Genomic DNA, 17185 nt, shown 5'->3' with positions numbered 1-17185 from the left:
TCACACGTTGTACTGACTGTGGAGGGGTCGTGCTGACTGGAGGGGTGACTGGAGGGGTCGTGCTGACTGGAGGGGTGACTGGAGGGGTCGTGCTGACTGGAGGGGTGACTGTGGAGGGGTGACTGTGGAGGGGTCGTGCTGACTGGAGGGGTGACTGGAGGGGTCGTGCTGACTGGAGGGGTCGTGCTGACTGTGGAGGGGTGACTGTGGAGGGGTCGTGCTGACTGTGGAGGGGTGACTGTGGAGGGGTCGTGGTGACTGTGGAGGGGTGACTGTGGAGGGGTGACTGTGGAGGGGTGACTGTGGAGGGGTCGTGCTGACTAGAGGGGTCGTGCTGACTGTAGAGGGGTCGTGCTGACTGTGGAGGGGTGACTGTGGAGGGGTCGTGGTGACTGTAGAGGGGTGACTGTGGAGGGGTGACTGTGGAGGGGTCGTGCTGACTGTGGAGGGGTCGTGCTGACTGTAGAGGGGTCGTGCTGACTGTAGAGGGGTCGTGCTGACTGTAGAGGGGTCGTGCTGACTGTGGAGGGGTGACTGTGGAGAGGTCATGCTGACTGTGGAGGGGTGACTGTGGAGGGGTCGTGCTGACTGTAGAGGGGTCGTGCTGACTGTGGAGGGGTCGTGCTGACTGTGGAGGGGTCGTGCTGACTGTGGAGGGGTCGTGCTGACTGTGGAGGGGTCGTGCTGACTGTGGAGGGGTCGTGCTGACTGTGGAGGGGTCGTTCTGACTGTGGAGGGGTCGTTCTGACTGTGGAGGGGTCGTTCTGACTGTGGAGGGGTCGTTCTGACTGTGGAGGGGTCGTTCTGACTGTGGAGGGGTCGTGCTGACTGTGGAGGGGTCGTGCTGACTGTGGGGGGGTCGTGCTGACTGTGGGGGGGTCGTGCTGACTGTGGAGGGGTCGTGCTGACTGTGGAGGGGTCGTGCTGACTGTGGAGGGGTCGTACTGACTGTGGAGGGGTCGTGCTGACTGTGGTGGGGTCGTGCTGACTGTGGAGGGGTCGTGCTGACTGTGGAGGGGTCGTGCTGACTGTGGAGGGGTCGTGCTGACTGTGGAGGGGTCGTGCTGACTGTGGAGGGGTCGTGCTGACTGGAGGGGTCGTGCTGACTCTGGGGGGGGTCGTGCTGACTGTGGAGGGGTCGTGCTGACTGTGGAGGGGTCGTGCTGACTGTGGAGGGGTCGTGCTGACTGTGGAGGGGTCGTGCTGACTGTGGAGGGGTCGTGCTGACTGTGGAGGGGTCGTGCTGACTGTGGAGGGGTCGTGCTGACTGTGGAGGGGTCGTGCTGACTGTGGAGGGGTCGTGCTGACTGTGGAGGGGTCGTGCTGACTGTGGAGGGGTCGTGCTGACTGTGGAGGGGTCGTGCTGACTGTGGAGGGGTTGGTGCTGACTGTGGAGGGGGTGGTGTTGACTGTGGAGGGGGTGGTGCTGACTGTGGAGGGGGTGGTGCTGACTGGAGGGGGTGGTGCTGACTGGAGGGGGTGGTGCTGACTGTGGAGGGGGTGGTGCTGACTGTGGAGGGGGTGGTGCTGACTGTGGAGGGGGTCGTGCTGACTGTGGAGGGGTCGTGCTGACTGTCTGTCTCTCTGTGTGTCTCAGAGAGAGGAGGAGGAATGCCGTCAGAGGGAGGTTGCAGACAGACTGAGGAAGGAGAGAGAGAAACATTTTCAGAAAGAAGAGGCTGACAGGTTGGAGAGGAAGAAGGTAACACACGTTACAGGATTTCCCGTCTTAACAAAATGCGACCGGAGATGGTGTTTCCGTTATATTGTGCCGCTGCTAAGTTGTTGTCACCATGGCGAAAAATAAAACGTCAAATGATACTCCTACCGAGGCACACTTTAGAGATGTTCGAGCTACGGTATCTACACCTTCATGATGCTATAGAGCTACGGTATCTACACCTTCATGATGCTATAGAGCTACGGTATCTACACCTTCATGATGCTATAGAGCTACGGTATCTACACCTTCATGATGCTATAGAGCTACGGTATCTACACCTTCATGATGCTATAGAGCTACGGTATCTACACCTTCATGATGCTATAGAGCTACGGTATCTACACCTTCATGATGCTATAGAGCTACGGTATCTACACCTTCATGATGCTATAGAGCTACGGTATCTACACCTTCATGATGCTAGAGAGCTACGGTATCTACACCTTCATGATGCTACAGAGCTACGGTATCTACACCTTCATGATGCTATAGAGCTACGGTATCTACACCTTCATGATGCTATAGAGCTACGGTATCTACACCTTCATGATGCTATAGAGCTACGGTATCTACACCTTCATGATGCTAGAGAGCTACGGTATCTACACCTCCATGATGCTATAGAGCTACGGTATCTACACCTTCATGATGCTATAGAGCTACGGTATCTACACCTTCATGATGCTATAGAGCTACGGTATCTACACCTTCATGATGCTATAGAGCTACGGTATCTACACCTTCATGATGCTATAGAGCTACGGTATCTACACCTTCATGATGCTAGAGAGCTACGGTATCTACACCTCCATGATGCTATAGAGCTACGGTATCTACACCTTCATGATGTTAGAGAGCTACGGTATCTACACCTTCATGATGCTACAGAGCTACGGTATCTACACCTTCATGATGCTATAGAGCTACGGTATCTACACCTTCATGATGCTATAGAGCTACGGTATCTACACCTTCATGATGCTACAGAGCTACGGTATCTACACCTTCATGATGCTACAGAGCTACGGTATCTACACCTTCATGATGCTAGAGAGCTACGGTATCTACACCTTCATGATGCTATAGAGCTACGGTATCTACACCTTCATGATGCTATAGAGCTACGGTATCTACACCTTCATGATGCTATAGAGCTACGGTATCTACACCTTCATGATGCTATAGAGCTACGGTATCTACACCTTCATGATGCTAGAGAGCTACGGTATCTACACCTCCATGATGCTATAGAGCTACGGTATCTACACCTTCATGATGTTAGAGAGCTACGGTATCTACACCTTCATGATGCTACAGAGCTACGGTATCTACACCTTCATGATGCTATAGAGCTACGGTATCTACACCTTCATGATGCTATAGAGCTACGGTATCTACACCTTCATGATGCTACAGAGCTACGGTATCTACACCTTCATGATGCTAGAGAGCTACGGTATCTACACCTTCATGATGCTACAGCTATAGAGCTACGGTATCTACACCTTCATGATGCTACAGCTACAGAGCTACGGTATCTACACCTTCATGATGCTAGAGAGCTACGGTATCTACACCTTCATGATGCTAGAGAGCTACGGTATCTACACCTTCATGATGCTATAGAGCTACGGTATCTACACCTTCATGATGCTATAGAGCTACGGTATCTACACCTTCATGATGCTAGAGAGCTACGGTATCTACACCTCCATGATGCTATAGAGCTACGGTATCTACACCTTCATGATGTTAGAGAGCTACGGTATCTACACCTTCATGATGCTACAGAGCTACGGTATCTACACCTTCATGATGCTATAGAGCTACGGTATCTACACCTTCATGATGCTATAGAGCTACGGTATCTACACCTTCATGATGCTACAGAGCTACGGTATCTACACCTTCATGATGCTAGAGAGCTACGGTATCTACACCTTCATGATGCTACAGCTATAGAGCTACGGTATCTACACCTTCATGATGCTATAGAGCTACGGTATCTACACCTTCATGATGCTATAGAGCTACGGTATCTACACCTTCATGATGCTATAGAGCTACGGTATCTACACCTTCATGATGCTACAGAGCTACGGTATCTACACCTTCATGATGCTATAGAGCTACGGTATCTACACCTTCATGATGCTACAGAGCTACGGTATCTACACCTTCATGATGCTATAGAGCTACGGTATCTACACCTTCATGATGCTATAGAGCTACGGTATCTACACCTTCATGATGCTATAGAGCTACGGTATCTACACCTTCATGATGCTATAGAGCTACGGTATCTACACCTTCATGATGCTATAGAGCTACGGTATCTACACCTTCATGATGCTATAGAGCTACGGTATCTACACCTTCATGATGCTATAGAGCTACGGTATCTACACCTTCATGATGCTATAGAGCTACGGTATCTACACCTTCATGATGCTACAGCTATAGAGCTACGGTATCTACACCTTCATGATGCCAGAGAGCTACGGTATCTACACCTTCATGATGCTATAGAGCTACGGTATCTACACCTTCATGATGCTACAGAGCTACGGTATCTACACCTTCATGATGCTATAGAGCTACGGTATCTACACCTTCATGATGCTATAGAGCTACGGTATCTACACCTTCATGATGCTATAGAGCTACGGTATCTACACCTTCATGATGCCAGAGAGCTACGGTATCTACACCTTCATGATGCTATAGAGCTACGGTATCTACACCTTCATGATGCTATAGAGCTATGGTATCTACACCTTCATGATGCTATAGAGCTACGGTATCTACACCTTCATGATGCTATAGAGCTACGGTATCTACACCTTCATGATGCTATAGAGCTACGGTATCTACACCTTCATGATGCTATAGAGCTACGGTATCTACACCTTCATGATGCTATAGAGCTACGGTATCTACACCTTCATGATGCTATAGAGCTACGGTATCTACACCTTCATGATGCTATAGAGCTACGGTATCTACACCTTCATGATGCTATAGAGCTACGGTATCTACACCTTCATGATGCTATAGAGCTACGGTATCTACACCTTCATGATGCTATAGAGCTACGGTATCTACACCTTCATGATGCTAGAGAGCTACGGTATCTACACCTTCATGATGCTAGAGAGCTACGGTATCTACACCTTCATGATGCTATAGAGCTACGGTATCTACACCTTCATGATGCTAGAGAGCTACGGTATCTACACCTTTATGATGCTATAGAGCTACGGTATCTACACCTTCATGATGCTATAGAGCTACGGTATCTACACCTTCATGATGCTATAGAGCTACGGTATCTACACCTTCATGATGCTATAGAGCTACGGTATCTACACCTTCATGATGCTATAGAGCTACGGTATCTACACCTTCATGATGCTACAGCTATAGAGCTACGGTATCTACACCTTCATGATGCTATAGAGCCAAGGTATCTACACCTTCATGATGCTATAGAGCTACGGTATCTACACCTTCATGATGCTAGAGAGCTACGGTATCTACACCTTCATGATGCTATAGAGCTACGGTATCTACACCTTCATGATGCTATAGAGCTACGGTATCTACACCTTCATGATGCTACAGAGCTACGGTATCTACACTATGATGCTATAGAGCTACGGTATCTACACCTTCATGATGCTATAGAGCTACGGTATCTACACCTTCATGATGCTACAGAGCTACGGTATCTACACCTTCATGATGCTATAGAGCTACGGTATCTACACCTTCATGATGCTACAGAGCTATGGTATCTACACCTTCATGATGCTATAGAGCTACGGTATCTACACCTTCATGATGCTATAGAGCTACGGTATCTACACCTTCATGATGCTATAGAGCTACGGTATCTACACCTTCATGATGCCAGAGAGCTACGGTATCTACACCTTCATGATGCTATAGAGCTACGGTATCTACACCTTCATGATGCTATAGAGCTACGGTATCTACACCTTCATGATGCTATAGAGCTACGGTATCTACACCTTCATGATGCTATAGAGCTACGGTATCTACACCTTCATGATGCTACAGAGCTACGGTATCTACACCTTCATGATGCTAGAGAGCTACGGTATCTACACCTTCATGATGCTACAGCTATAGAGCTACGGTATCTACACCTTCATGATGCTATAGAGCTACGGTATCTACACCTTCATGATGCTATAGAGCTACGGTATCTACACCTTCATGATGCTATAGAGCTACGGTATCTACACCTTCATGATGCTACAGAGCTACGGTATCTACACCTTCATGATGCTATAGAGCTACGGTATCTACACCTTCATGATGCTACAGAGCTACGGTATCTACACCTTCATGATGCTATAGAGCTACGGTATCTACACCTTCATGATGCTATAGAGCTACGGTATCTACACCTTCATGATGCTATAGAGCTACGGTATCTACACCTTCATGATGCTATAGAGCTACGGTATCTACACCTTCATGATGCTATAGAGCTACGGTATCTACACCTTCATGATGCTATAGAGCTACGGTATCTACACCTTCATGATGCTATAGAGCTACGGTATCTACACCTTCATGATGCTATAGAGCTACGGTATCTACACCTTCATGATGCTACAGCTATAGAGCTACGGTATCTACACCTTCATGATGCTATAGAGCTACGGTATCTACACCTTCATGATGCTATAGAGCTACGGTATCTACACCTTCATGATGCTACAGAGCTACGGTATCTACACCTTCATGATGCTATAGAGCTACGGTATCTACACCTTCATGATGCTATAGAGCTACGGTATCTACACCTTCATGATGCTATAGAGCTACGGTATCTACACCTTCATGATGCCAGAGAGCTACGGTATCTACACCTTCATGATGCTATAGAGCTACGGTATCTACACCTTCATGATGCTATAGAGCTATGGTATCTACACCTTCATGATGCTATAGAGCTACGGTATCTACACCTTCATGATGCTATAGAGCTACGGTATCTACACCTTCATGATGCTATAGAGCTACGGTATCTACACCTTCATGATGCTATAGAGCTACGGTATCTACACCTTCATGATGCTATAGAGCTACGGTATCTACACCTTCATGATGCTATAGAGCTACGGTATCTACACCTTCATGATGCTATAGAGCTACGGTATCTACACCTTCATGATGCTATAGAGCTACGGTATCTACACCTTCATGATGCTATAGAGCTACGGTATCTACACCTTCATGATGCTATAGAGCTACGGTATCTACACCTTCATGATGCTAGAGAGCTACGGTATCTACACCTTCATGATGCTATAGAGCTACGGTATCTACACCTTCATGATGCTATAGAGCTACGGTATCTACACCTTCATGATGCTAGAGAGCTACGGTATCTACACCTTTATGATGCTATAGAGCTACGGTATCTACACCTTCATGATGCTATAGAGCTACGGTATCTACACCTTCATGATGATATAGAGCTACGGTATCTACACCTTCATGATGCTATAGAGCTACGGTATCTACACCTTCATGATGCTATAGAGCTACGGTATCTACACCTTCATGATGCTACAGCTATAGAGCTACGGTATCTACACCTTCATGATGCTATAGAGCCAAGGTATCTACACCTTCATGATGCTATAGAGCTACGGTATCTACACCTTCATGATGCTAGAGAGCTACGGTATCTACACCTTCATGATGCTATAGAGCTACGGTATCTACACCTTCATGATGCTATAGAGCTACGGTATCTACACCTTCATGATGCTACAGAGCTACGGTATCTACACTATGATGCTATAGAGCTACGGTATCTACACCTTCATGATGCTATAGAGCTACGGTATCTACACCTTCATGATGCTACAGAGCTACGGTATCTACACCTTCATGATGCTATAGAGCTACGGTATCTACACCTTCATGATGCTACAGAGCTATGGTATCTACACCTTCATGATGCTATAGAGCTACGGTATCTACACCTTCATGATGCTATAGAGCTACGGTATCTACACCTTCATGATGCTATAGAGCTACGGTATCTACACCTTCATGATGCCAGAGAGCTACGGTATCTACACCTTCATGATGCTATAGAGCTACGGTATCTACACCTTCATGATGCTATAGAGCTACGGTATCTACACCTTCATGATGCTATAGAGCTACGGTATCTACACCTTCATGATGCTATAGAGCTACGGTATCTACACCTTCATGATGCTATAGAGCTACGGTATCTACACCTTCATGATGCTATAGAGCTACGGTATCTACACCTTCGTGATGCTATAGAGCTACGGTATCTACACCTTCGTGATGCTATAGAGCTACGGTATCTACACCTTCATGATGCTAGAGAGCTACGGTATCTACACCTTCATGATGCTATAGAGCTACGGTATCTACACCTTCATGATGCTATAGAGCTACGGTATCTACACCTTCATGATGCTAGAGAGCTACGGTATCTACACCTTCATGATGCTAGAGAGCTACGGTATCTACACCTTCATGATGCTATAGAGCTACGGTATCTACACCTTCATGATGCTATAGAGCTACGGTATCTACACCTTCATGATGCTAGAGAGCTACGGTATCTACACCTTTATGATGCTATAGAGCTACGGTATCTACACCTTCATGATGCTATAGAGCTACGGTATCTACACCTTCATGATGCTATAGAGCTACGGTATCTACACCTTCATGATGCTATAGAGCTACGGTATCTACACCTTCATGATGCTATAGAGCTACGGTATCTACACCTTCATGATGCTAGAGAGCTACGGTATCTACACCTTCATGATGCTATAGAGCTACGGTATCTACACCTTCATGATGCTATAGAGCTACGGTATCTACACCTTCATGATGCTATAGAGCTACGGTATCTACACCTTCATGATGCTATAGAGCTACGGTATCTACACCTTCATGATGCTATAGAGCTACGGTATCTACACCTTCATGATGCTATAGAGCTACGGTATCTACACCTTCATGATGCTACAGCTATAGAGCTACGGTATCTACACCTTCATGATGCTATAGAGCCAAGGTATCTACACCTTCATGATGCTATAGAGCTACGGTATCTACACCTTCATGATGCTAGAGAGCTACGGTATCTACACCTTCATGATGCTATAGAGCTACGGTATCTACACCTTCATGATGCTATAGAGCTACGGTATCTACAGCTTCATGATGCTACAGAGCTACGGTATCTACACTATGATGCTATAGAGCTACGGTATCTAAACCTTCATGATGCTATAGAGCTACGGTATCTACACCTTCATGATGCCATAGAGCTACGGTATCTACACCTTCATGATGCTATAGAGCTACGGTATCTACACCTTCATGATGCTATAGAGCTACGGTATCTACACCTTCATGATGCTATAGAGCTACGGTATCTACACCTTCATGATGCTATAGAGCTACGGTATCTACACCTTCATGATGCTATAGAGCTACGGTATCTACACCTTCATGATGCTATAGAGCTACGGTATCTACACCTTCATGATGCTATAGAGCTACGGTATCTACACCTTCATGATGCTATAGAGCTACGGTATCTACACCTTCATGATGCTATAGAGCTACGGTATCTACACCTTCATGATGCTAGAGAGCTACGGTATCTACACCTTCATGATGCTAGAGAGCTACGGTATCTACACCTTCATGATGCTATAGAGCTACGGTATCTACACCTTCATGATGCTATAGAGCTACGGTATCTACACCTTCATGATGCCATAGAGCTACGGTATCTACACCTTCATGATGCTATAGAGCTACGGTATCTACACCTTCATGATGCTATAGAGCTACGGTATCTACACCTTCATGATGCTATAGAGCTACGGTATCTACACCTTCATGATGCTATAGAGCTACGGTATCTACACCTTCATGATGCCAGAGAGCTACGGTATCTACACCTTCATGATGCTATAGAGCTACGGTATCTACACCTTCATAATGCCATAGAGCTACGGTATCTACACTTTCATGATGCTATAGAGCTACGGTATCTACACCTTCATGATGCTAGAGAGCTACGGTATCTACACCTTCATGATGCTAGAGTAACTACATGTCCTCCTCGCTGTGCTCGTCGTGTGCCGGTCTGAGTCGGCCGGTTGCCAGAGGAGAGACAGCAATGTGGCTTATTCAATTTGATAGACAACCGCAACACTAAGTACATCGCCCATTCAAAACAGCTTGTAGCTTGGCTAGTTAGCTCAATAGTTAATTATTTAGCCAGCTATTATTAGCGTGGATAAATGTCATGTCCTAAAGAAAATACTTCCAGTGGTTCTGGCGAATATTCACAAATGGCCGACACGCACTCATGAACGGGTGCGTTTTTAAACCATGTTTACTCCGTTTGTAAATCGCTTTTTTTTGATCGATCAATATTGTGATTTAAGAAATACATTTGGCAGCGTTTAAAAGCTGTCTTTCCGACAACCGTAGAGAGAGATTTTTATAGGAACATAATTGACACATGCCTCCCATGCAGCCAGAAGTACAGACATGTATGTAATACCTTGTTGACTGAATGGGGACACTGGTTTATACCAGGTTTTGGTTGCAGGGTCATGAAATAGGCTTCAGCATCTAATAGACCCCTTCCTGGAGCTGCCTCGGGTGTGTTTGAGCAGGGCTGGCTCAAAACCCTGCACACAGTAGCCTAGCTCTCCAGATGGAGGATTAACCACCATGTTTTATACAGGAACAGTGTTTTATACAGTAACAGTGTTTTATACAGTAACAGTGTTTTATACAGGAACAGTGTTTTATACAGGAACAGTGTTTTATACAGTAAGTGTTTTATACAGGAACAGTGTTTTATACAGTAACAGTGTTTTATACAGTAACAGTGTTTTATACAGGAACAGTGTTTTATACAGTAACAGTGTTTTATACAGGAACAGTGTTTTATACAGGAACAGTGTTTTATACAGGAACAGTGTTTTATACAGGAACAGTGTTTTAGTGATCTAGCTAATGGTTAGGCCATTGGGGTAGCATAAACCAATGCCGATGGGTAAACCCCTATGCTCCAGCCGTCTACAGCCTAGCCACTATGCTACATCAGGCTACATGAGAATGCTTCATGCTACAATAGCACAGCTGCCTCATAATATGAGCAATGTGGGCTATGAGCTATAGCCTTTGGTGAAAGAGCCACATGTGAAAAGATTACTTTTTGCCAACATGTTATTGGGCTCATTTCTGGTGGGGAGCATCAGCAGGGTGTGTGGCACGCACAGACCAACATTTTAAAAGGTCATTCTGAAGCCTGCAGGTACCCTGTGTTTACTTCCAAATGCAGGTACCCTGTGTTCACTTCCAAATGCAGGTACCCTGTGTTTACTTCCAAATGCAGGTACCCTGTGTTTACTTCCAAATGCAGGTACCCTGTGTTTACTTCCAAATGCAGGTACCCTGTGTTTACTTCCAAATGCAGGTACCCTGTGTTCACTTCCAAATGCAGATACCCTGTGTTCACTTCCAAATGCAGGTACCCTGTGTTTACTTCCAAATGCAGGTACCCTGTGTTTACTTCCAAATGCAGGTACCCTGTGTTCACTTCCAAATGCAGGTACCCTGTGTTCACTTCCAAATGCAGGTACCCTGTGTTCACTTCCAAATGCAGGTACCCTGTGTTCACTTCCAAATGCAGGTACCCTGTGTTTACGATTCCACCCAAAGCTGTTCATTATGATGTGTTGAGTGTCATTTCTCTCCTACCTCTCATCTCCCAGCGGCTGGAGGAGATCATGAAGAGGACACGGCGCTCAGACCCAGTGGAGAAGGTAGGAACCACTACTACTATATCACTGGATAGGATATGTGTTTTACAAGGATTCAAATGATCTTTCTCTCTCCTCTCTCTAGAAAACCACTCCTCAAAAGAACGTAGACGAATCAGGTAACTCCCTACATATCTGTTCTCTCAGTGGTCAATTCTTATAATGCCATAGTATAGGTTCAGTCCCATAGTCACTGTTCTTCTTATAATGAGTATCTCTGTGTGTTTGTGATTGGTTGCGTGTGTTTTTTCTCCAGCGTCGAACTGTGATTCTCCGGGCCCCTCAGTGAGCATGTCAGGGGCCGAGCACAGCGACCTCAACGGCCATGGAGCCTCCAATCCTAACACTGACCCCAGCCTCAACACTGACCCCAGCCTCAACACTGACCCCAGCCTCAACACTGACCCCAGCCTCAACACTGACCCCAGCCTCAACACTGACCCCAGCACAGCACTGCTGCCACCTGTTGACGAGAGGTAGGACTACAGAGAGAGGTGGGACATAATACACTGCAACTAGAACATCTAATAAAGGATATTCCTCTGTCTCTCTGTGTCTCTCTCTGTCTCTCTGTGTCTCTCTGTGTCTCTCTGTGTCTCTCTGTGTCTCTCTGTGTCTCTCTCTGTCTCTGTCTCTCTGTGTCTCTCTGTGTCTCTCTCTGTCTCTCTGTGTCTCTCTGTGTCTCTCTGTGTCTCTCTGTGTCTCTCTGTGTCTCTCTCTGTGTCTCTCTGTGTCTCTCTGTGTCTCTCTGTGTCTCTCTGTGTCTCTCTCTGTCTCTCTCTCTGTCTCTCTCTGTCTCTCTGTGTCTCTCTGTGTCTCTCTGTGTCTCTTTCTCTCTCTCGCTCTCTCGCTCTCTCTCTGCTCTCTCGCTCTCTCTCTCTCGCTCTCAGGGAGAACGGGTTGTTTGAGGAGGTGATTGTTCTTCCTGCTGACTCCAGACTTCCTCCTGGTGAAGAAGAGGAGGAGGAGAAGCATGTACCTGTCATTGTGTTCCAGGAGAACGGGATCGTAAAGCCGCTGAGTGAAGGAGTAGATGACCCTCCAACACAACACACAGCAGGTCTATAGAAATCATCATCTTCCTCTCTTCAGCGTGTATATCATATTCGCATTGCCATAAACATTTTACTCTTCACTATTTCCATCTACACTTTGTAGTGGAATTAGATTTTAAAACATCAGTTTAATACTGACGGTCTTCTCCTTGGCTTACAGATGTTGTCTGATGGCTGGAAAACAGGAGATGGTGAGAGAGAGATGAAGGTGTAGAAGGAGTGATAGTGGATGAAGAAGGAGAGGTAGAGCCATGGACAGGGCCTCCTGGTGTCCTGGTTTCTCCCCGTGTTACCACAGTAACAGTGTGTCACTCTTCCAGAACCGCCTTCCAAAGCTGCCCTCCTCCAAAGACTTCTCACAGCATCTTCTAGCCTGGAGAGAATCTGTTCCCAACTCAACGCTGCCCTCCTTCTCAAGACTTCTCACAGCATCTTCTGGCCTGGAGACAATCTGTTCCCAGCTCAACGCTGCCCTCCTTCTCAAGACTTCTCACAGCATCTTCTGGCCTGGAGAGAATCTGTTCCCAACTCAACGCTGCCCTCCTTCTCAAGACTTCTCACAGCATCTTCTGGCCTGGAGAGAATCTGTTCCCAACTCAACGCTGCCCTCCTTCTCAAGACTTCTCACAGCATCTTCTGGCCTGGAGACAATCTGTTCCCAGCTCAACGATGCCCTCCTCCAAAGACTTCTCACAGCATCTTCTGGCCTGGAGAGAATCTGTTCCCAACTCAACGCTGCCCTCCTTCTCAAGACTTCTCACAGCATCTTCTAGCCTGGAGAGAACCTGTTCCCAACTCAACGCTGCCCTACTTCTCAAGACTTCTCACAGCATCTTCTGGCCTGGAGACAATCTGTTCCCAGCTCAACGATGCCCTCCTCCAAAGACTTCTCACAGCATCTTCTGGCCTGGAGAGAATCTGTTCCCAACTCAACGCTGCCCTCCTTCTCAAGACTTCTCACAGCATCTTCTAGCCTGGAGAGAATCTGTTCCCAGCTCAACGCTGCCCTCCTTCTCAAGACTTCTCACAGCATCTTCTGGCCTGGAGAGAATCTGTTCCCAACTCAACGCTGCCCTCCTTCTCAAGACTTCTCACAGCATCTTCTAGCCTGGAGAGAACCTGTTCCCAACTCAACGCTGCCCTCCTTCTCAAGACTTCTCACAGCATCTTCTGGCCTGGAGAGAATCTGTTCCCAGCTCAACGATGCCCTCCTCCAAAGACTTCTCACAGCATCTTCTGGCCTGGAGAGAACCTGTTCCCAACTCAACGCTGCCCTCCTTCTCAAGACTTCGCACAGCATCTTCTAGCCTGGAGAGAACGCTGTTCTCCTCCTATTGAGTCTCACCTAAATGAATGTGTGGGTGGGTCCTAACATTGTGACTGTCATGGGGTAGGTGGGGGTGGATGGTGAGGAGGTAAACCTAGAGGTTTCTACAGGGGTGGAAGGTGAGGAGGTAAACCTAGAGGTTTCTACAGGGGTGGAAGGTGAGGAGGTAAACCTAGAGGTTTCTACAGGGGTGGAAGGTGAGGAGGTAAACCTAGAGGTTTCTACAGGGGTGGAAGGTGAGGAGGTAAACCTAGAGGTTTCTACAGGGGTGGATGGTGAGGAGGTAAACCTAGAGGTTTCTACAGGGGTGGAAGGTGAGGAGGTAAACCTAGAGGTTTCTACAGGGGTGGAAGGTGAGGAGGTAAACCTAGAGGTTTCTACAGGGGTGGAAGGTGAGGAGGTAAACCTAGAGGTTTCTACAGGGGTGGAAGGTAGGGAGGTAAACCTAGAGGTTTCTACAGGGGTGGAAGGTAGGGAGGTAAACCTAGAGGTTTCTACAGGGGTGGAAGGTGAGGAGGTAAACCTAGAGGTTTCTACAGGGGTGGAAGGTGAGGAGGTAAACCTAGAGGTTTCTACAGGGGTGGAAGGTGAGGAGGTAAACCTAGAGGTTTCTACAGGGGTGGAAGGTGAGGAGGTAAACCTAGAGGTTTCTACAGGGGTGGAAGGTGAGGAGGTAAACCTAGAGGTTTCTACAGGGGTGGAAGGTAAACCTAGAGGTTTCTACAGGCGTGGAAGGTAGGGAGGTAAACCTAGAGGTTTCTACAGGGGTGGAAGATGAGGAGGTAAACCTAGAGGTTTCTACAGGGGTGGAAGGTGAGGAGGTAAACCTAGAGGTTTCTACAGGGGTGGAAGATGAGGAGGTAAACCTAGAGGTTTCTACAGGGGTGGAAGGTAAACCTAGAGGTTTCTACAGGCGTGGAAGGTGAGGAGGTAAACCTAGAGGTTTCTACAGGGGTGGAAGGTAAACCTAGAGGTTTCTACAGGCGTGGAAGGTGAGGAGGTAAACCTAGAGGTTTCTACAGGGGTGGAAGGTGAGGAGGTAAACCTAGAGGTTTCTACAGGGGTGGAAGGTGAGGAGGTAAACCTAGAGGTTTCTACAGGGGTGGAAGGTGAGGAGGTAAACCTAGAGGTTTCTACAGGGGTGGAAGGTGAGGAGGTAAACCTAGAGGTTTCTACAGGGGTGGAAGGTGAGGAGGTAAACCTAGAGGTTTCTACAGGGGTGGAAGGTAGGGAGGTAAACCTAGAGGTTTCTACAGGGGTGGAAGGTGAGGAGGTAAACCTAGAGGTTTCTACAGGGGTGGAAGGTGAGGAGGTAAACCTAGAGGTTTCTACAGGGGTGGAAGGTGAGGAGGTAAACCTAGAGGTTTCTACAGGGGTGGAAGGTGAGGAGGTAAACCTAGAGGTTTCTACAGGGGTGGAAGGTGAGGAGGTAAACCTAGAGGTTTCTACAGGGGTGGAAGGTAAACCTAGAGGTTTCTACAGGCGTGGAAGGTAGGGAGGTAAACCTAGAGGTTTCTACAGGGGTGGAAGATGAGGAGGTAAACCTAGAGGTTTCTACAGGGGTGGAAGGTGAGGAGGTAAACCTAGAGGTTTCTACAGGGGTGGAAGATGAGGAGGTAAACCTAGAGGTTTCTACAGGGGTGGAAGGTAAACCTAGAGGTTTCTACAGGCGTGGAAGGTGAGGAGGTAAACCTAGAGGTTTCTACAGGGGTGGAAGGTAAACCTAGAGGTTTCTACAGGCGTGGAAGGTGAGGAGGTAAACCTAGAGGTTTCTACAGGGGTGGAAGATGAGGAGGTAAACCTAGAGGTTTCTACAGGGGTGGAAGGTGAGGAGGTAAACCTAGAGGTTTCTACAGGGGTGGAAGGTGAGGAGGTAAACCTAGAGGTTTCTACAGGGGTGGAAGGTGAGGAGGTAAACCTAGAGGTTTCTACAGGGGTGGAAGGTGAGGAGGTAAACCTAGAGGTTTCTACAGGGGTGGAAGGTGAGGAGGTAAACCTAGAGGTTTCTACAGGGGTGGAAGGTGAGGAGGTAAACCTAGAGGTTTCTACAGGGGTGGAAGGTGAGGAGGTAAACCTAGAGGTTTCTACAGGGGTGGAAGGTGAGGAGGTAAACCTAGAGGTTTCTACAGGGGTGGAAGGTGAGGAGGTAAACCTAGAGGTTTCTACAGGGGTGGAAGGTGAGGAGGTAAACCTAGAGGTTTCTACAGGGGTGGAAGGTGAGGAGGTAAACCTAGAGGTTTCTACAGGGGTGGAAGGTGAGGAGGTAAACCTAGAGGTTTCTACAGGGGTGGAAGGTGAGGAGGTAAACCTAGAGGTTTCTACAGGGGTGGAAGGTGAGGAGGTAAACCTAGAGGTTTCTACAGGGGTGGAAGATGAGGAGGTAAACCTAGAGGTTTCTACAGGGGTGGAAGGTGAGGAGGTAAACCTAGAGGTTTCTACAGGGGTGGAAGATGAGGAGGTAAACCTAGAGGTTTCTACAGGGGTGGAAGGTGAGGAGGTAAACCTAGAGGTTTCTACAGGGGTGGAAGGTGAGGAGGTAAACCTAGAGGTTTCTACAGGGGTGGAAGGTAAACCTAGAGGTTTCTACAGGCGTGGAAGGTAGGGAGGTAAACCTAGAGGTTTCTACAGGGGTGGAAGATGAGGAGGTAAACCTAGAGGTTTCTACAGGGGTGGAAGGTGAGGAGGTAAACCTAGAGGTTTCTACAGGGGTGGAAGATGAGGAGGTAAACCTAGAGGTTTCTACAGGGGTGGAAGGTAAACCTAGAGGTTTCTACAGGCGTGGAAGGTGAGGAGGTAAACCTAGAGGTTTCTACAGGGGTGGAAGGTAAACCTAGAGGTTTCTACAGGCGTGGAAGGTGAGGAGGTAAACCTAGAGGTTTCTACAGGGGTGGAAGATGAGGAGGTAAACCTAGAGGTTTCTACAGGGGTGGAAGGTGAGGAGGTAAACCTAGAGGTTTCTACAGGGGTGGAAGATGAGGAGGTAAACCTAGAGGTTTCTACAGGGGTGGAAGGTGAGGAGGTAAACCTAGAGGTTTCTACAGGGGTGGAAGGTGAGGAGGTAAACCTAGAGGTTTCTACAGGGGTGGAAGGTGAGGAGATAAACCTAGAGGTTTCTACAGGGGTGGAAGGTAGGGAGGTAAACCTAGAGGTTTCTACAGGGGTGGAAGGTGAGGAGGTAAACCTAGAG

General features: G+C 47.5%; 1 protein-coding gene across 2 annotated transcripts in view; it reads left to right on the top strand.

The window, feature by feature from the left end:
• map7b (microtubule-associated protein 7b) overlaps positions 1 to 15068 on the top strand; it is an 89410-nt gene extending 74342 nt beyond the window's left edge. For both annotated transcript variants that reach the window (XM_071369305.1, XM_071369304.1), the window contains exons 13-18: positions 1598 to 1702; positions 11569 to 11619; positions 11702 to 11735; positions 11873 to 12092; positions 12507 to 12676; positions 12832 to 15068. In XM_071369305.1, coding sequence (XP_071225406.1) covers positions 1598 to 1702; positions 11569 to 11619; positions 11702 to 11735; positions 11873 to 12092; positions 12507 to 12676; positions 12832 to 12842 — 591 coding nt within the window. In that variant the 3' untranslated portion in view covers positions 12843 to 15068. The remainder of the gene's footprint in view (positions 1 to 1597; positions 1703 to 11568; positions 11620 to 11701; positions 11736 to 11872; positions 12093 to 12506; positions 12677 to 12831) is intronic.
• Positions 15069 to 17185: the final 2117 nt, after the last annotated feature.

Source organism: Salvelinus alpinus, chromosome 27 (genome assembly GCF_045679555.1).
Source record: "Salvelinus alpinus chromosome 27, SLU_Salpinus.1, whole genome shotgun sequence".
NCBI lineage: Eukaryota > Metazoa > Chordata > Actinopteri > Salmoniformes > Salmonidae > Salvelinus > Salvelinus alpinus.
The sequence above is the reverse complement of the archived record's forward strand: the minus strand, read 5'-3'. Positions and strand labels throughout refer to the sequence as shown.